Raw genomic sequence first — 26,223 nt, 5'->3', positions numbered from 1 at the left:
TGTGTGCTTTCTCTCTCTCTGTGTGTCAAATAAATAAATAAAATCTTTTTAAAAAAGCCTTCACCAAGGATCAACTTATATTAGTAAATTACTAACAACATGAGGAAAGGCTTATATATGAAACAAAACTTTGTTAAAAACAGAAATAGAAATGGACAGAAATAAAACCATTGTGGAAGATTTCCACCAGTGGTTTGTTTTTGGAAGATTAATTAGATAATTTTTTATATAAACATTCACATGATTGTATTCTAGTTATCTACCTCCCTTTCAAAAATAAGTAAAAGGCTATGCTTTAGAAGATTATTAAAAATGATTTTGATTATATGTGCATGTAGGAATATTGCATAGCCAGTAGCATAATAGTTTGAAAGAATTTAATTCAATGTTAAATGAAAAGGACGGAATAAAAAGCAGAGACAGAAGAATGTTAATTTATTTTCTTTCTGAGAGAAAATATGTTAAAATATTTCTAGCATTAGAGCAATGGTTGAATTCATTGACATCTTCATGAATCTTTTGTGTTTCCCAAAATGTGTATAATATGGAACAAGATTCAAATGAAAGTACAGCACGGGAGAGCCCTGGAATTTTGAGAATGCAAATACTTTGAGATTTCTGCAGTTAGCAAGTTTGGAAATAGGAGATAGGACTGGAAAGATAACTAAGAGCATTCTCAAGAAAACTTGAGTGTCATTTTAATGAACTTCTCAGCAAAATTATTAGAAATCTCTAAGAATTTTAAGCTTAGAAATAGTGATCATATATATATTTTCAAAAATTGCTCCAGCTATACAATGTGATTTTAGGAATGCAAAATAAAGCAGAGAGCCAGAACCACCGTAGTGATAATAGCTAAAATTTATTGGGCACCTACTCTGTGCCAGAGACCATGTGTTCATAACATTATATATTGTAGCTCATTTAATCTTTGCAATAGCTATGTCAGGTAGGAGACTTTATCATTGCCCTCCTATACATAAGGAAACAGAAACCAAAGAACTTGCTGAAGGTCACTCAGTTTATAAGTGGTGGAACCATGCTCCCATCTCTGGTGATCTAAAACCATAGTGAGGGCTCTTTCCCTCACTGTGCTACGGTGGTGTCTTTCAAAGAGAAATGTGGCAGAAAGAAGTCAACAGGAGAATACAGAGAGACAATGGAGGGGACCAAGATGTTAATTAACATCTCTTCTTGAGAGATTGGATTTTTGGTAGCAGTTTAAGGAGTGAAGTGAGTCAAGAACAATTCAGGAAAGACAGATACATGTCAATGTTTTGAATGGGAAGTTATTTATACTCACTAGAGGAAACAGGAACTTAAACTGCTTTTAATTTGCAATGATTTTTTAGATCTTCTTACATGTGAAAGACTGAACAGCAATGAAACAGAAATAGCTTAGTTCTGATGCACAGTGATCATGAAACACCACACACTTTGTGATTTTTAGGAAGTATTTCCTATACTGCTCTGAAGAGCTCAAGTTTCTTAACCTGCATATGGGGAGAAAGAGCTACATTGCCCACCACAGGGATTTTCTGTATCTACTTTCATTTCATCCAGAGCTTTCCTGATTTGCGCTAACAGGAGTACATATTGAAATTTCATTCTAATGATAAAAAGAAAGATGTACACTAATGTAACTGTAAAAGTTTATACATTTTCAGCATTCATAATTAACTTTAATATCAAACTGTACCTTCCAGCAAAAGCCCATCTATTTTCATGCTCTTTCATTTGTGAGAGTTAACATTCTTAAGATATTTGGTCCTTATTATTGCTAATGATTTTGGTAATTACAGGAATTATAGGTTACATTTTTGATATTACAGCATTTCCATATTAAAGGCATTCAGTCTATGTCAACAAATATTTTCATATTTTAAAGGCTTTTCTGAAAACAAAACAAAACAAAACAAAAAACAAAAATAAAAACGCCCAAAACCCCACTATATTACTTCGGTGAACTATTTGGGATATGCCATTTTCTGAAGACCTTCCTATTTAGAAAACTATTCAGCAGTAAAGTTTACTTCTAGGTGTTCATAGCAAGGGAACATATAATTTTGGCTAATCTCAGAAGTCATATTTTCCAAAAATTTAAAGTTCACTATTAACTGTCAGAACTATTTCAAGTTTTAAAGGATTGACTCCATTCTGAAAGTTACCTTGTTTACTGTTGCTCAAATTGGTCCTTTTAAATTCTTTCAGAAACAATGTTTCCTATTATAGTATTACAACAGGGACAGAAAAAAAAAAAAAAAAAAGGTAATAGGCATTGGTGCAACCAGAATGCATTCATTAAGCTCTGCTAAAGACAACTTAGAATAGATTTAGCTCTGTGAATATACTCCTATAAAATAGTAACTTTCAGGAAAATAATAATTGGATTTTTTTTTTTTTTTTTATACTTTAAGAGTTTTAAAGTCATCCAGTAATTGGGCGACTTCATTTTAGCAGCTCAGGGCATGTTCTCCAAGTTAACCCTCTTGGTCAAAGCTGTGAGGTGTAAGATTCCCTTCTCCTCTTTGCCTTTTCCAGTGCTGTTCCACTAAGAAACTACATGGCTCTACATAAATACCTCTTATTCTTTGACTGCTTTATTTCTATTGCCTGCGGAAGGTGGAAGTCTCACCACTCTCCCAAGTAGTAATGATTGTTTCCTTATTCTGGGTATTAAATTCCCTGTAAGTGTGATTATATTATGTTTTACAAGACAATCTTTGGTCCTTTCATCTGGTTGTGCAACATCAGCCAGCTTCGGATTTCTATTTGCTACAGCGACAGGTAGAACTGACTGGTATGCCTGGCCATGCACGCTTGGCTGCACAAGACTGTTCTTGACGAATGTCTGTTCAGTTGCAAGCTGCTGAAATCACTGGTTCAGAGTGGGTCCAGGTGATTTAAGTGTGCCCATGAAGGAGAGGTGGTAGGGAAATGGTCCTTTCCAGGACCAACCCCCTGCACACCAAAGATTACTGCTACTTTAATATCCTAAGGATTTATGTAGCATTTTTAGTCCCAATGAATTTAGCCTTTAGGGCTTTAACAATTTGGAGCCATGCATCTCTTAAGCAACTGGATTCCAGTTCAGTACTTAACTTGTAGTAGGAGCTTAAGGACAATTTACTGACTTAACCAAGTTACCTGTGACATCTCCCCCAATGTAATACTGTTTATATTTTCTTCTTTATTAGGTTGTGTTATAAGCTTGCAAACAAGCTCAAAATATTTAAAAATAGAGCTTATTGTCATTAAGCATAAACTCAAGTGAGTTCAACGCTGGGCAAATCTACATTAAGCATGAAAGTCTGCTGCTGGAAAGGAGCAACTCACCAGCACAAAAACGCATGCGCCCTTCCTTTTATTTACACCCTTTCTCTTAAGAGCTGAATCAGGTGAGAAGTCGGAAAGTGGGGCGTGTGCAGAGAGCCCGGCACGCTCAGCGCAGTAAGGAAAATGCGCCACACCTGAACATCCTTGGGCTCAATTCCTTTTCTTCTCGGGTTACGAGTGCCGCGGGCCTTCGCCGCAGGTGCCTCCGGCACTCTTAGCCCCGGGCGCGGCCGGGAGTGCTGCCCGCTCCCCACCCTCCCGGCGCCGACGCAGTGAGCGGAGGAGCTGGGCTCGTGCAGGCCGCCTGTGGCCCGGAGGGGCGTGTTCTGGGCTGGCGCAGCTCGCTCGGCATCCCTCTCCTCCCGGCTCCTGGCGCCCTCCTATCGCCGTCTGCAGTCCCAGGCCCTGCCATGGGGAATGTGCCATCTGCGGTGAAGCACTGCCTCAGCTACCAGCAGCTTCTCCGGGAGCATCTCTGGATCGGGGATTCAGTGGCTGGGGCGCTCGACCCTGCGCAGGTACCACCTCGCGGCCCAGGGTGTCCCCACCCTTTTGTACACAGCCGGCTCTTTCCCTGTTATGTCACCACCGCACCCCAGGGCCCTCCCTGTTATGTCACCACCGCACCCCAGGGCCCTCCCTGCAGCAGTTCCGTCTTGTTTAGGCCTCACCTCTTAAAAGGTTCCCCATCCTCTCTGTGTTGTGAACATGCAGACTCGCCTCTATAGCTCAGACCCAGCAAAATCTCTACCTGTGGCCTTTTGCAGGACGCCTAACGGAAACTGCTTCTTTGTTTTTCCCTTGGAGGGGCTGCATTAGAGAATACGCGTATCTGTAAGCATTCCTCCAGGGACAGTGCCTTTAATTTTCAGTTCCTTCCCTGTACTGTGTAACAAAGGGGACAATGTGTGGCAGAAAGAGGAATGAAGCCAGCATGTAAGGCTAGGAAAACATCATAGGATGAAATTATCTAGCCTATCATTAATTATCCTTAATGTTTTTATGCTTCAACACACACTTAAACAAGCTTGAAAAAACAGCACTTTCAAAGCCAAATTGATATCCCCGTGATTCCGGAATGCCCAGTTTAATAGGCAACTTAATTGTATCCACGTGTTTGCAGCTTACTGCACTCAAACAAATGGGAGGTAAATGGAAAAAGAAATGCGCTTTTCCTTTTAAAGAGCTCAAAATGTAAAATTCCACCAAGTAGTAACAGTGACCATTGTTATGTGAATGTTAAAGCATGGGAAAAGGGAGGGGCAGTCAGTATAAGGGTTTCACTCTTTTTTTATTTTTTGCTGGATGCAAAAATGTTTATCCCTGATTCGTCTTGTAAATAATAATGGATTAATTATAATATTTCAGTGGGTAAACATAATTTGACTATGTGGCTTTGAATCAACTCTTCCAATACTAGGTACCCATTTTTCCTATAGTTTTACATTCAGCGTATTCTCAGTTTAGTGTATCAGTATGTGAAATTGTGGTCTTCGTTCTACAAATAGTAATTCAGCATTTGTGGATTCTTTCAAAACCAATCAGAAGATACATTGCTCCTCATTACTTAAAAGATGGCCATGGTCATCTGGCCTGAAGCCTTTTGCTGAAAATGCATGAGAGGGGAAGTTATTCTGATCATATGATCCCCTGTCTATTGAATTTTTCTACATTCTAATTAGACTTTTTGCTTTTATAACTTTTTTTTTTTAATATCCCTATTCAGTCTGTTATAGAATCAGGAATGCTCTTTTTATTCCCTAACTCTGAGACTTTACATGATGTTTGTTGCTGTGTTAATACTGTATTTCTCTCCCTCATGTTCTGATTTCGTGGGCCATGGGGGCAGTGATGGAAGCTTGGCTGCTACCTGAGGATGTCTGCTTTGCCCTTTTAAGATGTAGAAGCAGGGTAATCCAAAGTGACTATGAGTGTGAGAAATAGCTCTACCTTCATGAAATAGTGACTTCTTCCCCTGACTTCTTTGCCTGGGAAACTCTTTACTCATTTTTCAAACACAGTTTAAATGTCACGTCTTTTAATCAACTCTTCACTCCACCCAGAGTTAATGCCCCATTTCTGTGCTTCTATGGCATTTTATGCATCATTCTTTTTCAGTCCTGCTCATTGAATTATAGTTTTTTATATGTTGTCTTATTTGACCTCCGCACCGTTGACATCTGACACTTAACTCATTGCAACTGATCTTCGTTGGCATCTGTTTAATAGCACCTGTAAGTGCTTTAAGCCAGGTGAGTCTCTGGTTCCTTGGTCTGGCACAAGTCAGACTCTGTGACCTGTTGCTGTCCGGTAAATGACGAGTTCCTCATGACTTTGTATCCATACTCAGGGTTTCAGTTACTGTTTTATATATTTGTGTCCTCCAGATTTATATTCCTATCTCCCTCTTAGGCTACAGTGCTGATGTGCAGCGGCTCACTGGACATCATCACTTGGATATTTCAAAAGCAGTTCAAACTCACCATTTCCAAAACTGGATTCACGTTCTCCTTCCTTCAACCCCAGACTTTCCCCAGTACTTGCTATTGTGAGAAACCATCACAGTCTGTTCAGTTCTATACACCACCAGGCAAGAGCTCTTCATTTTCATTTTTCCACATCCGAAGTATCCTTAAGTCCTGCAAATTTAGCTCTTCCAGTTTCTCTGAAATCCATCTCTTTTTCCCAACTTTTGCTGCTACTACCAATTTTATTTTATTTTATTTTTATTATTTTTAAAGATTTTGTTTATTTATTTGCCAGAGAGAGAGAGAGAGAGAGAGCGCGAGCAGAGCAGGCAGTTCTGAGTGGCAGCAGAGGCAGAGGGAGAAGCAGGCTCCCCGCCGAGCAAGGAGCGCGATGTGGGACTCTATCCTAGGACGCTGGGATCATGACCTGAGCTGAAGGCAGCTGGTTAACCAACTGAGCCACCCAGGCGTCCCTACTACCAATTTTAAAATGGCATTCTCTCTCACGGTCTACTAGACAATTGCAGTCCTTCTGCAACCCCCTGTTCATGTAGCTGGTTGGGAGATGTTGTCTGTTTCGAATGGTATCCTGCTGATCCCTCGTTTTATAGCTTGGTGTGCCTTTCCATTACTTTTAGGAATGAATACCAAAACTTTCAATGTGTCTCTAAAGCATTCTCTGTTATTTTCATTGCATCTCTTTGCATCATCTTAAGGTATTGTCTTGTTCTTGCCAGGTGGCCCTCTTTGAATTCCTAACAATTCTTCCTCTGGAGTCCTGGTCTTTCTGTTTTCCCCTCTGCTGGAAAGGTTCTTTTTAATGAATTAACTTATGTTCACCCTTCAGATCTCAACTCAAATGTTACCTTCTCATCAGTTCTTTCCCAGACTCTTAAAGCAAGCAGCTCTTGTTATCCCATATGGCTCAGTGGACAGTTCTTTATATAGAATATGAATTACATATTTATTTTTGTGATTATTTGATGTGTAGTTCCCTACCAGAGTCTAGGCATCATAAAAGTATGGGAAACATCCACCATTCACAGCAACTAACAGAATGTCCGGTTAGTTTTTCATGGCCAGTAAATGCTTACTGAATGAAAACATGATTGAATGTTGATCTCATGGCTTATGGGGACCATGAAATTCCTCATAGCACTTGCCAAATCAATGATTGGTACCTTGTGGTACCCTGATAAATATTAGTTAATGCTAATGTGATGAGAATGAATACTTGATGTCAATACAGTTTGGTCTTCATGATAGAAGATGGATATTACTACTGTTTGTGTCTTACCTTTTCATCTCACGGGGGGCTAGTCAGGCTTTGATGGGGAGAAGAGTTGAAAATGGATTCTGGGTGGTGCTGATGAGACAGCATTGTGCTTAACAAGTCAATATAAAATCTGGCAGAGAGCATCGTGAGCAGGATCTCTGGAATTTGAAACAATTTGGAAACCGTTGGGACAGATAGAATACTACATTTTGAAAGAATCCTGTGCTAGGCAATGCAAGATTGGAAACCTAGATCTTTTTCTGCTACCAGTTCATTCTGTGACTTTGTGCAGGAAATATCCTGGCTAGGTCTTAAAATTTATGCATGAGAGATAATAATATATCCCTGATAAATTATGAGGATGAAAAATACTGGAGTTGTGTATGTGTAAAAATAGACACACATACATTTGAAGTCTAACAATTTATTATCCAATACAGAAGAGGTGAGTGAATAAAAGATTTATTGTACCACCACTCCACTAATTAAATTTTTGAGTCTCTAATTTTTTGCTAATGACACCGATTTTTCAGAAGATTCCTTTCATAGAGCAGGTAGTTAAAATTGATCATCCTATCATTCAAGCTATCTCTTCAGGCCTGTTTTATTTTCTATGTTTGTCTCTTTTAAAATAGGGATAAAGAAGCTGCCTTAATTGGTGTATTTCAAGATTTTGAATAAATGTAAGGTACCTGGTAAAGTAATTTCTTTTTGATTTGCCGGTGCTGCTTAAGCAGTAACTAATTTTTTTCATATATTAATATCCTGTTGTGACAATAAAATTCTCCAGGGCCTAAATTCTAATACAAACAATATTTTAAATGCAGTAGATGTATAAAAGCAAAATTGTAGATTATGTGATATTAAACATATGGTTATTGTACATTATATCCTGAATGATTTTAAGTTACATTTGCTCTCAGCAAAAATTATGGTTCAAAGAAAGTATTTGGTGTTAAAATGTTTTGAGACTTTAACTTAAATATATTTCTGCATAAATTTAACTTGAGGATAATGTGACTATATGCTTTTTAATCTGTAGCTATGCATTTGTTAGTACATTTGCTAAAAACCTTAGGATGACTGGGGAAGAATTTTCAGAAAAGAACCAATGTACCATTCCATTGTTTGTTTTTTTAAATTTGTCTCAAATGTTCTTTTTTCCCTCTTTTCATTCTATTATGCTTTTTCCCCTTTTTTTCCTTTTACAGCTTCTTTTGAGTGATATGCTTTTATTCATTTTCCCCCTACCATAACTTGTTAATTATATGCTGTTTTTACTATACTCTTAGTTGCTATCTATAAGATGTCAATACATGACCTGGACTTCTTAAAATATTATGTAAATTGGTACCTTTGCAACTTATTAAACATGCATAATATAGTATTTTAGCTCCATTACTGACTTCTGCTTTTTATATTGTTGTATATGTTAATTTTATATTTATTATCTGTATGTATACAGTTGATAGACATTTTATATTAGAATATTCTTCTTTCCTTTGGTCTTCATTCCTTTCTTCATCTGCATCTTTCCATCTGAAATTATTTTCCTTCAGCTAGAAGTAGTATTTTTTTCTATAGTCTTTAGTAAAAATAGGATTTAAGTTTTGTTTGAAATTACATTTATTTTGATAATGATGTACATAAATGCAAGTTAATATTGGCCATAAATATATATGCCATATAAAGAATTAAAATGCATGACAACAGCACAAAATGTAGATCGGTACAATGGAAGCCAGACAATGAAATGAACTATTAGTCTTATTTTTGCTTCTTTGATGATCGTCTTCTCACTGTCTTTGGTTTCCAACAGTATGACTGTGATGTGTCTAGATTTAATTTTATTTGCATTTGCCAGTGGTTTGTAGCATTTTTTGGATGTATGGGTCCATGCTTTATTGGCTTTCATAGATTTTAGAGAATTTTCAACCATTTCTCCTTAAGTATTACTTCTGTTTCCTTTTTAATCCATCCACTTGGGCTTATAATTTGAAAAATCTTTAAACTTTCCCTGTGCTCCATCTATTTCTTACATTCATTTTTGTATCTTTCATCCTTTTGCTCCACGTTCATTCTGAATATTTTCTTCTCACTTGTATTCCATTTCACTAATTCTCTCGAGTTGTAATTTGCTGCCAATCTAATTTATTGAGTTTAATTTTATATTTTTGAGTTAATGCATTTCTGTTATTTTTTAAACCACTTCTTTGTTCTTTGCCACAATTTTCCATCTTGCCATGAATTCTTGAATATTTATCAGGGTTATTTTAAGTTCCATGTCTGATAACTCCAATATTCAGATCTCTAGTGGGTCTGATTTATTTATCTTTTCTCCTCAAATACTTACTGACTTGGGGGTGTGTGTTAGATACCTGAAATGAAAATTAGAGACCTAATTTGAGACACCTCAAATTATCCTTCCCCAGAAAGGGTTCTTTTTTCCCCCTTATTTTCCTACTTCCCCTTGTTTGTCCTCCCCACCCCAACCCCACCTCTGGCAACAATCTGTTCTCTATCTGAGTTTGCTTTTTTTAGATTCCACATATAAATGATACTTCACTGTATTCGTCTCTCTCTGCCTGACTTATTTCATTAAGCATAATGCCCCTAATGTCTACCATCTTGTCACAAATGAAAGGAATTTTTTTAAAGCTAAAAAATATGTATGTGTGTCTATCTATACTACATCTTACTTTTCATTCGTCTGTTGATGGACACTAAAGTTGGCTATTATAAATGATGGTGCAGTGAACATGGGGGTGCAGGTACCTTTTCAATATAGTGATTTCCTTTCTTCTGGATACTTAGAAGTGGAATTACTGGATCATATGGCAGTTCTAGTTTTAATTTTTGGAAGACCCTCAATACTGTGTTCCAAGGGGCTGCACCAATTTACATTCCTACCAGTAGTACAGGAGGCATCGCCCCCCAACCCTCCAACATCCTTTGCAGCACTTGCTTGAATTTTTTTAAAGTAGCCATTCTAACAGTAGTGAGATGTGGAAAGGATTATTTTTAGCTTTTAGCAAATAGTAAATATAAGGATAGATTATCTTAAGCCAATCAGATGCTGAGCTGATTTGAGTTTGGACCTACTTTATTTGTGAGGCTTTGTCTTTCTCTCTTCACCCTTTTATTTTGTTGCTGTTCAGTGGTTCTAACTAAAAAGCCTAGGATGTTTACCTGGGTGTCTCCCTGTTGGGACCGAACATCAAAGTATTTTCTCCTCTGCCTTTAAGGCTTCTAAAAGCTCTGATGATCTTTTCAACTGCTGATACCAAATTGGCAAATGTTTCAAGATGAAGTCATGGTCAATGTTGGTCTTCAAATTGGCAAATGTTTCAAGATGAAGTCATGGTCAATGTTGGTCTTACCACTTTGTCTTTCTTCTGCATGGTTTATTGGCCACTTAAGTACTCACTGCCTTGGCAATTTTCTAAGGCTATCTAACAAGTGTTTTCATTAACATTTGTCTAGATTTTCTGGTTGTTCTTAGTTAGAAACTCACTCTGTACAAGCTAGTTGAAATGCTAACAATATAAGAAGGAAAATATAAAAAAACCCCAGACAATTATGCAATGTGATTGAAGTTGTAAAAATATATTAATTTACCATATTATAAAAATGTTGCAGTAGTTGTATTCCAGGTAATATACAAACTGTTTAGAGTAACTATTTACCTTCCCAGCCTTATAAGATATAACTAACATGTAACATTGTATAAGCTTAAGATGTACAGCTTTGACACACTTAGATACTGCAGGATGATTACCTCCTTAGCATTAGCTAACACGAGAGACCCATCACAGAATTACGATTTCTTTTTTATGTTAAGAATATATAATATCTATGTCCCTAGCAATTTTCAAGTATATAATGCAGTATTATTAACAATCACTATGCTATACATTAGATTTCCAGCACTTGCAGCCAAAAGTTTGTATAGGGTAATAATTTAAAGCTCAAGATTGGATGCTTTATGAGAAAGTAATACTTCATAGAAAAACAGGCTATTCCGATGGTTTTCACTATAAAGAAAAATTATAAAAGAGAAAGAAGATATTTTAAAAATAAGAAACATTGTGCTCAACTTCAATATCGGGCCTTTGAGAAGCAATGTGCTATTTACTTCTTCACTGTGACATAGTTCAGTAAAATTTACTGAATGAATCAATGAATGATTAAATGTGTAGTCCCTTCATGACATTTTGTGTCTATTGATAAAAGTTTATTTCAGATCTTTTCTTTTTCTTTTATGGACATAGAGTTGGTGGTAAACAAATTTTATTTTCATAATCTTTTGCATTGCCTTACTTCATTACTGGTTGATTCTTTCTCTTTGTTGATTCCTAATCCTTGGGAGACATCTATATATTTTATCAGTTGATTTATAAAGTACTTTGTAGATTTGCTGATCCTCTCTTCTATATGTGTATGTTTGTATCTTTGTGCATATGTATGACATGCTAACAACTCTTTTTATTTTTTGAAGAGAAAATCCTGTATTTGTTTTCTAAATTTACATTGTAATGTTTTTATCTGAATGTATAGCTCCTGTAATTTTAGTTGTCTTAAAAAAAAAAAAGTACCTTAGGACAGTTCACATCTATTTTTCTGTCATTTTGTTTTAAATTGTGTCTCTAATAAGCTAAGCTGCTTATCTGATTTGTCTCTATCCTTAATTAGGTGAATTTACCTTTAATTATGTGTGATTACATGTGACTCTTGATATGTTTATCCTATTTTCTGCTGTATCTATCAGCCTCACTCACCACTTTATATTTATCTTTGAGGCTTTTTATACTTTTTTTGGTGTCCTTATTTTAGATTTAAGTTAATACGCTTGTTTAGAACAAAAGATGTATTTCACAGAGTGAACTCATTCATCTTGAGGAAAAAGTCTGTTTCATTATTACACCATGAGTCCTCAGCTAGCATGTTACCAGGTGTATTGCTGTTCTCAAGACTCTTTGTTAACCTAAGGTATCTCACAGGTGGAAGTAGGTAAAAGTAGGGGCCTAATGACTTGTAGTACTGATGTAGATTATGATTTTATTCACGGGCAACAAAGTTAGAAAGTTGAAAATATTCGTGGTCAGAATCTTAGTAAGTGAGCAGTCACAAGCAATAATAAGTCCTATGTATGACTATGTGTATTAATGGCTCAACTAAGTAAAATCCAGTAAATTTCAGTGGAAATCTAATATTGGATAGAAGGTTCACCAGGACATTGCGTAAACTACCAAATAATGCCAAAATTGGGAGGTAAGAAAACTGGCAAACTAAGTTCTAATGGCTTCGGGATATAAAGGATACAAGTCCTCAAAAAGAGCTAAAGGACCATATGGCCAAATCACTTGGATCTCAAAGGAAGAGAAGTTTTTGTACAAATAAAGGGCTACAGTTTTCAGGAAGTGATAGCTGCAGATGCCATCCATACTTCTGGTCACTAAGCAAGTCCTAGAAAGATAAGCAGTCTCTATATGAGAGGGTTACCGGGCAGATGCTTTCTGTAGGGGTGATCAGGTCTTCATTTAAGATCAGAAGATTATGGGAATAGTCCAGTAGAGGTTGTGAATGTGGTGCAGCTTGTACAACAGAGCTGAGTTTCCAGATGGAAAAGGAAAGAACTTGAGTCTTCACATAATGAGAAAGGCAGAGAACTACTTGGGGTTCTATAGAGGAAATAGATGGTTGTTGGAAGTAATACAGGGGAAATGACTAAAGACTATACAGGATTGCAAAATAAGGTGGGTTACCCTGTGTTTGATTCCCAGTGGTCTTGGGTTGGATGTGGTTCTCTTTGGGTTCTCCACATCAGCCAAGTCCTGGCTTTATTGCCTTTCAAGAGAGTCCTCCTCTTTTGAGCATGGAGACTCCAAATCTTGGAGTCCCCTTTAATTTGAAGTGACTCATACGTACTTTTGAAAAAAGAAAAAGAAAAAAAAAAAAGCTTTCTGTCAAGTATGTTCACATGGTGATTCCCAACTCATGAATGCTGAGACCAAGAGCAGAAAGCCTGATGTTTGTGGCGTGGTCTCTGTACCGCTGGGAAGAATGCTCCCGTGCATACTTCATCACATGCATACTGCATCTAAGATGCAGCCTTCTTACTCCTTTTTCATATTTTAGTTTTTAATCAATTAAGATGCATTGTTTTGTATGAGTTTTCTATTCAGAGTACTTCTATAGTTCTAGAGCTACCACTGTGGAGGTTATCAATAGGTGCTAGGTCCTGCCTAACTGCTTTATGTACAATACTTCATTTCATACTCCCAACAACCCATTTTATAAACTGAATAATTGGGGTACAGAAAAGTAAAATAATTTGTGCATGGTCCAGCGCTAATGAATAACAGAGCTCAGAAGGAAATCCGGCAGCTCTAGTTTCAGAGTTCCCAATGTTCACTACTAGATCGATGTTTTCTCGGCTTTTCCGAGTGATAAGAATCACTTGAGGTGTTTACTAAATGTACCAGAAATTCCGATTCAGTAGCTCTGAGATAGAGCCAAACTATCACTTTGTTCCTTTTTTGTTTTGTCTTAATTTTGAAAATCCTGTGCTGGGTGAGACAGCCACCTCTCTCTCCCTGTATCTGCTTTCAGAGGGTCTGCTGTCCTATCATGTTTTCCCTAATCTATCTTTCCAGAGCTCCTGGCCACTCTCCAGGAAAGACTCCAATGAGTTTCAACTTCCCTTCTGTCCTCTTTGAGGTTGAGACTAGAGTTCTGCCTGGAATAGAATTGCATTGGATACAAAAGGAAAAACAACTTGGTTTCCAATAAATTTCCTGTTCCTTTCAATCTCCAATGCTTTCTGTCCTTGGATTTCTGTTGGCTCCTGTATTTCTTGCTTTCTCTTATTCCAGCTGGCTTTCACTTCCTTCCCTCCCCCCACTCGGTGTTCTTGTTTTTTTCATTAGCTGCAAACTCCTCCAAGTCTTCTGGCTTTCTTTATGCTTATTCACTCTGTGCTGTAACTTTCCCTGACCCTTTCTTCTCTCCTTGTCTCTCCCTTTCCAAGTTTAGCTTTTATTTTTGTTTCTTTTTTATTTTTCCTCCTCACCTAAGGGGCTAGACTGTGCAGAACCATGACTTTATGGGTCACTCTCATGGAACAGATCATGGTAAAAGAGCTAAAGCAGAATCGTGTATTTGGGGAATATTGTTTCAACAGAAATTCTGATTTGAACGTGATTGTCCAACCTGCTTGTAGCCCTACTAATAAAAGCAACATACAGAATCCCTGTTTCCTCCTGCCAGTCCCTCTATTATTAGTCTAAGTGGGAGATGCAAATTGGCTGTGGCACAGGTGAGCAGAATTTAACCTCTGGAAATACTTTGGTCAAGACTACAGGTAGAAGATTACTACATAGAAAGGCCTTAAGCAGGACTTGGGGTCTTCATTTGTATGCTTCTCTGCCTCCGGCGTCCACATTATCTTTGTGTCAGTGGATGCTTGATTTTGTTATCCTTCATGGATAGCTCCATGGTGAGGCTTTAATGAGACCATTAGGACATTTCTGAATGTTGGTATATATTCAGCCCTACAGACCCTAATCATAATTACTCAGCAGGCAGGAGTTGTCTTTAAATTACCAGAAATTTTCCATCTTCCCCTTTGGATGATCTTCCTTTTCTGAGTGATCAGAATTCATTCCGAAGCGAACACTGAGGTGCTGTTGCATTTCTTCTACATCTGACCAATTTGGCGTCAATTTTTATGTTCTTTTCTTCAGAAAGTAATACTGGTGGGGAGATCTTGTTTCCAAAACATGCATTCTGAAATCAGACTTTATATAAAGAGAATTTTATGTGAAGATAATTTAGAACATGGTTCAAGTTTTTAGATGTTTATGCTTTTAGCATAACATGTTTTATGCCTCATTTATATGAAAGTCTAGTAATAGTGTAATGGAAAGCCAAGTAGTGGGAAGGCTTGCTGAAAAATATAAAATGTAACCAAAACTGCTTTCTACATCAGTGATTAAGGAATCAGAGCTGTGCATTACAAACATGATTTTGATAAGAGGAGCTGATGTTTCCTTCCATGGTTTAGAGAGAGGAAGGGCTGCGCTTTGGCTCTCTGATGTTGGCAAGGTGCTAAGGACCCTACTGGGCAAGAAGGGGAGATAGAAACACTAGAAATTATGTCCCAACAGCACTACTCCCAAAAGCTCATTTCTTCATCCTGCTTTTAGTCTGAATCCTGCTTTTCCCCGCATTCCTTGATTGCAATTCAGTTACAAATGTAAGCCTGTAAATATGTCCTAATGCAGGAAGGTCAGTGAGGATGATAACAGGCTTTGTGTTGGAGGTAGATGGGAGGTCAAATGGGATTTGGACAGATGGGAGGCATTCCTGGTCAGAGTATGATGATTGAAGATTTTTGAGCAGGATTAATACAGTAAAATTCATTTAATTAGGAATATTTCTGTGTCTGCGTATATACATATCAACCTACATTTGTATCTTCTATCTGGTCCATTGTCTCTTACAGGGAAAAAGAATTTAAAGGCCTCAATCTTAACAATTGCCTTACTAATTGTCTTCATGTTTGATTTGAAAATGGTTGTTTAGTTTTGCAAGTGGTGAATCTTATGCCTGTTTGGCTTATGTCCCTCACCTCCCCTAACCCCAATTCCTGGATAGGGCTTAGTGGGCCCATCTTCCACTGGGAAGTAGAGTTCCCCACCAAGTATGTTTGAATGGATGGAAGTATCTCCATATTAAATATACAGTATTTTTAGTGCTAGACTGAGAGCTTCTTAACAGAAGAAACTGTATTTTATTTATCTCTCTCTTATCCAGGAGCCCTAAAGATTCAGATCTTTTTTTTTTTTTTTAAGATTTTATTTATTTATTTGACAGAGATCACAAGTAGGCAGAGAGGCAGGCAGAGAGCCCGATGCGGGGCACGATTCCAGGACCCTGAGATGATGACCTGAGCCGAAGGCAGAGGCTTTAACACACTGAGCCACCCAGGCACCCCAAGACACAGATCTTTTAAAAATGTTTCCAGAACGAAATTGTTTCTGCGTGTTAAACACATTAACACCCACAGGACAAACTTCAGGTGCTTTCAGCCATATTAACAGACTTTATGATTGACACAAGGAATATCAAAAATAGTACTTTTGTAAGCTAGAGTTAGTAGTTTTAGCTGTGCTGTATTATTTTTCACATTGGAGGATAACGTAGATTTTAAATCCACGTGCTAATTTTGTTTTGCTTTGTTTTTTCTTTCCTGGCTAAGAAGGTAGAATCTAGCTATTCATTCACTTTCCATATCTCTGTTTTTACGGAGTTAATTCACACGGTGTATAATATGCATCTTCTCGGGACTCCGTTTTATGGGAGAGGAGGGTAGGAACACTGAGGGGTATAATGATACCCTCAGGGTGAAGCAGCTTCTCTATTGCAGTGTCTAAGCCACAGTCTCTGGTTTTGGATTCAGTGTTTGGCCTGAATATCCCACTGATAGTAAGCGCATCAAATGTCACCTTACGCTCGTTAACTTTCCAAGTCACGCTTCCTTGGATTTGTGAAGTAGGGAAATGCAGATGTCAGGAAACTTCGACTACATACAAATGCCTTTAATACAAGTTTCACTCTATGAAATCAGCATTTCATAAAGCCTTCTTGGTGAACTTTATTAACAAGCAACGGGGTCTAGGAAGCTTGGCAAACAAGGAGGCAGGAAACCCCAACGAGAACATGTCTGTCAGACGTCTTTCCTTCTGGGGCTTCCTTCCAAATGTTTTTGGAGCTTGAAGGAAGTGGAGTGGCTTTCTGCCACCGCTTTCATACATCTGTAACCCACTGAGTGTTCGGAGTCTGGCATTCACTTTTTAAATTCTTTCCTCAATCTGTATTTATTTCACTGTGAAATCGAAGCTGATCACATAGGTTAATGTTGAAGTCCAAATACGAATCTTATTTTACTTAGACACAATTTCTACTTTCTGAGAATTGTGATTTAAGGACTGAGAATTCTCAGATTTTTAAAAATGCTACGGCACTGTTACAAATCTTGCATTTTATAGAACGCTGTGGACCTGGTCAAACCTAAAAAGCTGAGGGCAATTTGGAGTTCTGTTTGCCTAGGTTTTAGGGCTGTGTTTAAAAGACATTTGCAAGACCTGTGGAGAAACAGATGTAGTTATGCAGAGTTTCACTCATGAATGTCTGCTATCACTTAGTCCCCATTCCCTTATGACATGATTTTAATATTGAATATAATTCTGCTAAATGTATGCTCTAGAAAATATTGAAAGAAAAACTTGAGCTCAAGGAGATGGAACATACACCTCTGTAAGTACTCCTCTCTAGAGAGCTAGATCTCTTAAATATCTATTTGCTCTTAAAAGAATGCATACAGATATTGACCTTTTGGTGAGAAAGGAAGAGTGATAACTTGTTAAATAGAATGTCAATCATTTGTCTCAACCAAAAATTATTATTCAGGGGCAGTGGTGTCATTTTAGCATACCTGCTCTAGATTTCCAATTGATTTACCAAATGGGACAAATGAAAGAATACAGGAGATATAAAATGCTACATAAACTGTTGATAGAGTATTATTAACAAGAGTTTAGGAAATCACACAGCATCAGTATATTCTTTTTAAGATTTTATTTATTTAGTGGACGGGGAGCTCGAGAGAGCAAGAGCGAGTGCACAAGCAGGGTGGGTGGGAGAGGGAGAAGCAGTCCCTCATGTGGGGCTGGATCCCAGGGCCCTGAGATCATGACCTCAGCCTAATGCAAATGTTTAAGAGACGGAGCCACCAAGCGCCCCTCACACAGTATCAGTACTAGCAACCACTCTTTATCAGATAGGAAACTTATCCCAATGACTTTGCTAAGGGCTGAACTCTTAGATTTGCGTAAAGCAGATCCTGTTACCTCACTTTTAATAACAGGAAAGGGAGGCTCAGAAAGTTAATAAAAAACTCCTCAGGCCACATAACTAGTAGAGGCACTGGCCTTGAACCTATAACCGTTTCCAAAGCCAATACTTCTTAGGCTACATCCTCTTAGTCTGTTGAGCAGTAAGGTCTTCAATTGTAAGAAAATTGCTTTGTACTCATTTACCGTAACTTCATTTAGCATAATTAGGAAGGTTCTAGATTAATCTATCATGTTAAGGAGGGAGATTGCAGTTGGTTACAAATGACGTGAAATGATACAGCTCACCGTCCTTCATTAGTTCATTTTGAGACCGAATATTTATTTACTTTTTTAAAGATTTTGTTTGTTTCTTTGTATGTTTATTTGTCAGAGCACACAAGAAGGCAGAGTGGTAGGCAGAGGCGGAGAGAGAAGCAGGCTTCCTGCTGAGCAAGGAGCCCACTGTGGGACTCGATCCCATGATCCTGGGAGCATGACCTGAGCTGAAGGCAGAGGCTTAACTCACTGAGCCACCCGGTGTCCCAAGACTGAACACTTAAAATCCTTTTTATTAAATAATAAAAAGAATCCTTTTTATTTTAGAGAGAAGTTATTTAGACTTTTTAAAATGATGCCATCATTCCTGAATCTTTCATTACCATCCCCTTTCGCTCTGTACCTGACAGCAGCACTTCTTTTATCCCTGTACTCAGGGAAATGGTTGTATAGGATATTTCTGAGAAATATGGCCTTTCATAGATTTTCAGTAGGTAGCTTAAACTTGGGGAAAGTACAGTTGGCTTAAGGTACTACCAAAAAGTCAGAGTTTAGGTAAAATACATTGTATGCATACCAAATACTATGTGTGTAGACTTCACATATTAATTGAAAGTTCCTGGCTAAGTTCTGTTGGAAAAATCTATTTCCTTTAACCACTGCATCCTTATTCTGTTTTCTAAGAGGTCATCTAAAACCATAGTGTGTAGAGTAGAACCACGCCAAGGTACGATAAATGGAACAAAAGAAAAAATCTCAGTCACATAAAATGTGCTGAAGGGCTATTGTGAGGTTCATAAAAATCTTTATTAAGAAGACCTGGATTGTTTACAAGCATAGAAAACAAGAATTTTCTGCTTGATACTGAAGGTCAGAAAGTAAAGATGATGAAACAAATTGTATATAATTGATTATTGGATAAAAAAAGATAATGGGTGAGAAAGAAAAAAGAAATCGCATGATCACAAGACAGTTGTTCTAGCCCTATAATGTGTTCCTAAGAGACAAACCTCAAGAGATTTCCATTTGAGAAATGAGGAGCTCAGGAACCAGTCACATTATGACTGAACATTTGAGTCAAATTTACACCGTCAGGGTGCACTTATTATGGTTTTGCTGTCCTTCCATTTCTGCTCAGCATTTCTAAAAATGCCAAAGTAGGGAACATTGAGGTGGCCTGTTGCTGTCATTCCTTCTTTCTTCTCGCCACTGGGGCTGGCTTTGTTCTTTGGGGGCATTAGGTTCTAAGGCTGTAGGACTCACCTCTGAGGAAGCCACAAACCTCGTGAGTTTTGATGCCGCTCTTCTTTTACTAATGGAGGCAGAAGCAAAAGGAGACCAGCAGCTTCTTTATAAACTGTTGGAAAAGGAAAATAAAAATGATTCTTGTCATTAATTTTGTATGAACTCCTGTTTAACTGGTTCTGATGAAACCACAGGCAAAGCTTGGTGTCAAATTAGCTAATCACTCAAACTACATATAATAACTTTCTTTTGTTTTGTGATTCCCAATGTCACTGGAGACCTTATTTATTACCCAATAGGGATAAGAGAAGGTGAATGCCAAGGGCTCTTTTAGGAAATTTGAAATGTTTAAAATGTACTGAGGCAGGGTGACTGGGTGGTTCAGGGGTTTAAGCCTCTGCCTTCTGTTCAGGTCATGATCCCAGGGTCCTGGGATCGAGCCCCACATTGGGCTCCCTGCTCAGTGGGGAGCCTGCTTCCCCTTCTCTCTCTGACTACTTGTGATCTCTTTCTCTGTCAAATAAATAAATAAAATCTTAAAAAAAAAAAAAAGAAAAGAAAGAAAAAAGGACCAAGGAACACTAGACAGTAGATACATCCTTAATTCCTAGGCAGGAAAACTATGTGTGAAAAATTAAATTTGTGCCTAATCATTTGCAAAATATACGATTCTCCTAAGTGATAAAGACCACAGGAGTTCCAAACCAGAAAAAACAGAGCATATTCTTACATAATTCTTACTTGTATTACTGTTGTGGCAGAGTAAATGATATTTGGCCTAGGGCATATGTTTTATTTTTCACATTTTGGCTTTCACATCCCTATCAGAACATATTAATACTTTCAGAGAACCCTAGCTGATAACTTATTAGTTGTAATTAAACATTTGAATACTTTCTGAGTGCCGATACATTTCAATTGCTCTAATTTTCCTGAAGACAAATATTTATAGCTCAAGAGTTTGTTGTTCCTGTGAGTAGGTTTATCATCATTTGCAACCACATATACCTACTTGCTGAATATTACCCAATCCATGTCCAGACATGTCTGTGAGTATGACTGTGTATCTCCATGTATGTAGGTTTAGGTCTATGGATATATGGATGTTCGTATTTCTTATTGGTGGGTAAATGATCATATATCACATGTTTTTTGGAGTTGGAGCACTCAGGGGAAAATGATGAGCTGAACTAAGAGAGATTAAGAACTGGAACAATTGAGGGCATTTTGTATGGGGCTGATAGAAGAAAAACTAGGAGAGACCACTGAAAATTGGGCATCCAGGAGAAGCAGGAGAAGGCATCTATTGGTACGGAAGCTTCCGCAGTGCCTCTCATTTATCCCACCCACAGCCTTGTAGTTGACTGCTTGGCTTTTCCTGCTGACATCTTTGAGTGTCCTTGAGAATTGAATAGATTATCTCGAACTTTCCGATAACCACTATTCGTTATTACCACTGGTATTCTGTCACTTTGGACAGTAGGACTTCCTCTTGCCATACCAAATCTGTGTAAGTCAGCCATTGATGCTCCAACTTTTTCCCTCTACAAGGACTGAAAACAAGCCCTAGAGGCCAGATGGCCTGCTGGTGGCGGCATTAGATCTTGAGGCCTTTCCTGAACAAACACCTCCCATTCTCTCAAGCTAATCAGCATTAACCTAATGACTCTGTGCTCCTATCAGTGTGCTCTAATATACATAGATGTTACCAATATTGGTATTTCAAATACCACTGAAAATTTAATGAGCGGTAGAAAAATGTTTAAATGACTTGCAGACTTTATAAAGAGAGTTTGTAGAATTGTTTGTGATTCTAGTGTTACGGTTTACAACTGCATCCATTAATTACTCTAGCATATGCTGAGAAGACCCATTTGGAATGGTCCAGATGAGGCAAGAGAAATAATTTTCACTTAGACATGAAATAATGGTCTTTGAAAGGAAAGAGTTAGGAGGCTATGGGATTAAGATAGATATTAATATAAGGATTGTGATTTTAATTTTTGTTATTTTTACATTATATTGGCAGAGGGATTTAACTGATTTTATAGTTGATGGTGGTGGGCTCTTAAGCATGATCATATAGATTTTCTTTTAAGTTGGCTTGAGCTAGACCCATGGTTCTTAAATGATGTCCTTGCATCAATAACATCACCATTATCTGTCAGCTGGTTAGAAATGCAAAATCGTGGACCCAGTCTGACCTAATGAATAATGAGTTCTGGAGATGGGCCCAAGAAGCTGTTTTAATAAGCTCTACAGGGGATTCACATGCACATGAAAATTTGAGAAATACTGATCTAAAGGAGTTGCCCATGACTAAAGGCCATTATGATCTATACAGGAAACAGCTGGAATGAGGAGGCTTGACGTTCATCTCTGTCTTGTAAGGACCTTATTTCCAAAAACGAATATCCATTAACAGAGGTTGTAAAACAAATAAGATGGAAGTTTTAAAAAGGATTTTATAAGAATATGTTTTAATGCTATTCAAAGTTATTAGTATGCAGGTTCTAACCAATAATTTTTAGAAACATTGAATACCATTCATTTAGAATAAGCAGTTTGTTGGGATACTTGTTTACCGAATAAACTGAATAAATAATGCTGCTGAAATGAACTATTTATGTACAGAATAAAATTAAACCTTATTGAGCAACCTGATAAATTTTGATAGAGACTAGGTTTCCAAGTAGAAGCTTACTTTGCTTAGCTGGAAGGCATAAAGACTAATTAGTCATTTCATGTAACCTGTTTGTTAACAGTTCCTCTGAGGGGAAATTGAAAATAAGCCTTTATGGTTTATTTTTTAATGGAAATTGAAAAAAAGAACATTGATTTATTGCCTAAAATGGCTGATAAAGTTTGCATCCAACTTTAGCAGAAGTGTGCACATTTTTTTCTTTGTTTTGATGTTTCAGTCTGCAGATGTTAGCTGTTTTTGTGAGGAAATAATGGTGTTAGCTATGAGTTTTCTTGGAAAGAAAGAGCTTAAAAGCTTTAGAGTGCTGGAATCAGAGTCTGCACAGCCAGATGAACATGGCTGGAATGTTAGGTGAAGCCCATGGGGAGTCATTCCACAGCAGCATCTGGAAGGAAACAATAAGTGACTGGAGGGTTTACTTTTCAGGCAAATGATTAAGAAGTGATTCAATGAAGGTGTTAGGATGTGAGGGAGGGAAGGAAGCACTGAAGGTATATATACAATATGGAACGGAGGGATTATGGAGGAGACTTAACAGAATGAATCGTGGATCACAGCTGAACTTATAAAAAAAAAACTGGAATTGGAATTTGGACAGAATAGCTTATAGGTATCACATGAAATAGAACATGAGATTCACATAATACAGAGCATACTGGACATATATATGTGTGTATATATGTATATTTTGAATGGTAAAGGACAGTGATGATGTCTAGTTATTCAGAGCCACTGGGAACCATTTCTTGGAATTGGAAAGACATCCTGCATGATACCTTTATAGTCTTACTCTGATTATATTGGCACTACTTCAAAGTCCTAAGAAAACTCTGGAGTTTGTAAATAGAAGTCCAAGGCTTTGATCAATAAGTGGTTGTGATTTAGCAATTTGATACCACCTTGTTCATAATACATAATGACAGTATTACTTTAAAATGGTTTCCACAGAAATTTATTTTTACTCTTCTTATAAATGATCATATCTCCCTACCTGTTTCTCTTGTTAATGACTGTTTTCCACTCCAAAGGGTGAATGAGTGAATGAATGAATTGTTGAATATATGGAATATATGGGCTAGTCTGTTAGTTAAATGAAAAAAAATATTTTCATACATAAATAATTTCATACCTAAAGGAGCCTCACAAAAAGAGAAGCTTAAGGATAGTCAAGCAACTGAGGCTTATATGCCACCCCAAACCAATGAGAGAGGGAGTAAGCATCCGGGGCTTCAAAGACGAGAAAGACAATTGATAGGAAGATAGGAAGAGCGAAAAGTTTGGTAAAGATTTGTCATGCCGCACAGAGACAGTGGGACACAGAGAGGAATTTGGACAAACAGGCTCTGGGGTGCTTCGCCTAGCTTACCACACCTGCCCTATAATTCTTATAGTTAGAGTTCTCTCTGCTGTTAGCTGTCTTCCTGGACCAGGCTCTGAATCTATATTATTAGAGACAGTTAATGGGGAGGTAAAAAGTCTTTTGGAGTCTTTGGGTCTTGACTGGCTTCAGCTCAAAATAATCTTGTGTGTCAGAGTGACACATTTTGGGGAGACTCATTCTGAACCCCCTTCATCCCACCTATAAAACCTCACCAGGAAGTTTGACAGTCCAGAAGCTGAGTTTTTAGATTACTCCATCTCACTGAACCCGTCTCTTTCATCCTGGGAATAGGTATTTTCAGTTAAACAGTTGTTTCCTTTCAGGAGATGGTGATGCAGGTGGCCTCCCAAAGTTAAGTTTATGGTACAATCAGGTTTTTAGTAAGGGACATGTCTATGGAAACAAAGGGGAAAAAATGGTTTGTGATTAGACAAACTAATTCTAGTTTCTGAGTTCTGAAGGCAGCTAGTCGAGAAAATTTCTAGATGTCTGGTTTGAAGTAGCTTCAGTTGGAGTGAGGACAGGCAGAGGAAGTCTGATAGATAATCCTGCTTTGTAGTTTGAGTGCCTCTGGTGATCTTTCCAGGTGGTCACTCGGCAACTGGCATGAAGATTGTTTAGACACGAACTGTTGTGATTTCTCCGAAGTTCATAGCAAATTGCCCAACTTTAGCTTGCATGGCTTAGGGAAAGGGCAATTTTTGTTCTTAGTGATTCTAAGTCAGGAAATTAGGAGAAGAGTGTCAGTTTGAAGAATTGTAGCCAGCTATTGGAAAGAAAGCTGGAAGAATTCAGGATCTAGTTCAATTTATAGGTAGAAAACAAAATCTCAAAGACCATTAACAGGGCTAGAATTTGATATCCACAGTGAATCTTGGAACACTGAAAAAATTAAAAAGAAAAATTATGGCTTGAGCAATTCAATGTTTAATCTTTGCTCATATATATTTTTTACATCCTTCCTCCCTACATTATCCCTCCAGAATTTGAAAACTCTCTGGGAGTATTCTTATTTTCATGGGACTATAGTTATTTGTCTAAGTTCAGTAAGAATCTCACCTTATAGTAAGATATAATTGGAAACTTTGATCATGTTACCAAGGCTTTGATGGGACTATCCTATTTGGAGAATAACATGCATAGACTCAGGTATGATGAGACAGCTTTAAGGAGCTAAACTATGGAGCTTATAAAACCCCTTGAGAGGGGAAAAGAAAAATCAGCCTGGCAACTTGCTTACAGGGTTCCTGGTAGCCTTACCAGATAAATAAGGTCACTTAATGGCAGGAATAGAAACTTCAGTATGTTTGGGAGACCTCAAGAAGATAAGAATTAACCTCAATCTATAGGTGTTGCTGGTGAAGCCTGATGGCAAAAATCCATTGCCCTGACTTCCTTGACTCTTAAAAATTCAGTCTGAGATTTTTTAAATAAAAAGTTCCAGCAAAAGTAAGGGTGCCTAGGCAGCTCAATCAGTTGAGAGACCAACTCTTGATTCCAGCTCAGATCATGATCTCAGGGTCGTGAGACCACCCTCCACACCCACCCCTGACGCCTTGAGAGTGGAGCCTGCTTAAGCTTCTCTCTCCTTGTGCCCTTCCCTCATGTTTTCTCTCTCTGTTAAGAAAACAAAAACAAAACACAAGTTCCAGCAAAGCAGATTTAAAAGAGCCTACATGATCCATCACTATTTCTGCTATAATTACATAATCAGGCCAAATTTATTAAAAATGGACTTAATCAGTGAACAAATTAGTCTGTTTACTTTAATAAATTAAAATAGGATGATTATAGAGAAAATTATTTTTTAAAAAGATTTTATTTATTTATTTGATAGAGATCAAAAGTGGGCAGAGAGGCAGACAGAGACAGAGAGAGGGGGAAGGAGGCTCCCTGCTGAGCAGAAAGCCTGATATGGGGCTCGATCCCAGGACCCTGGGATCATGACCTGAGCCAAAGGCAGAGGCTTTAACCCACTGAGCCACCCAGATGCCCCAAGAAAATTATTATTTTTTAAATTATTATATTATATCCCATTTAATGTATATTATTATTATTTAAATTATTTAAATTATTATTACACCCTTTTGGATATCTCATAAAGATATATTCTTCTAAATTGCTGTGAGTCACAGCTTAGGAGGAGAAGTTTTCCTGTATTTGGAAAGAATCAGTAGTATTTTTTTTTTTAATTTTTACTTATTTTTTAGTTTTCAGTGTTCCAGAATTCATGGTTTCTGTACCACACCCAGTGCTCCATGCAGTATGTGCCCTCCACAATACCCACCACCAGGATCACCCAATCCCCTAGCCCGCTTGCCTCCAAAACCCTCAGTTTGTTTCTCAAGTCCACAGTCTCTCATGGTTTGTCTCCCCCTCTGATTTTAAAGATAAGGGCAGTTGCTTTAGTTCCTCAAAGAACGGGGCTGTACTTTGGATGATGAAGGTCTGACCTATCCATCCACCTACACTGGAATGTTTTCCTTTTTCTCTGGACACATTTAGCTTAGAGAAGAAGGTCTCAAATAGCCTATTAGGCTATGCATATCAGCTTCCAATAGAACCAAGATTTCTAACCACAGAGTTATTGAATTCTTTCAAATATCTTGTCATGTTTCAGCTGGGATAAACAGTAAATA

At 37.7% G+C, this 26,223-nt stretch overlaps 1 protein-coding gene across 2 annotated transcripts in view; it reads left to right on the top strand.

Annotated features, from left to right (window-relative positions):
- The first annotated feature begins 3,387 nt into the window (after positions 1 to 3,387).
- The window catches only part of HMGCLL1 (3-hydroxymethyl-3-methylglutaryl-CoA lyase like 1), a 211,970-nt gene continuing 189,134 nt past the window's right edge, over positions 3,388 to 26,223 (top strand). For both annotated transcript variants that reach the window (XM_004772407.3, XM_045071033.1), the window contains exon 1: positions 3,388 to 3,854. In XM_004772407.3, the coding sequence (XP_004772464.1) occupies positions 3,747 to 3,854 (108 nt within the window). In that variant the 5' untranslated portion in view covers positions 3,388 to 3,746. The remainder of the gene's footprint in view (positions 3,855 to 26,223) is intronic.

This window comes from Mustela putorius, unplaced genomic scaffold (genome assembly GCF_011764305.1).
Source record: "Mustela putorius furo isolate JIRA1106 unplaced genomic scaffold, ASM1176430v1.1 tig00003983_pilon_pilon_pilon, whole genome shotgun sequence".
NCBI lineage: Eukaryota > Metazoa > Chordata > Mammalia > Carnivora > Mustelidae > Mustela > Mustela putorius.
The sequence above is the reverse complement of the archived record's forward strand: the minus strand, read 5'-3'. Positions and strand labels throughout refer to the sequence as shown.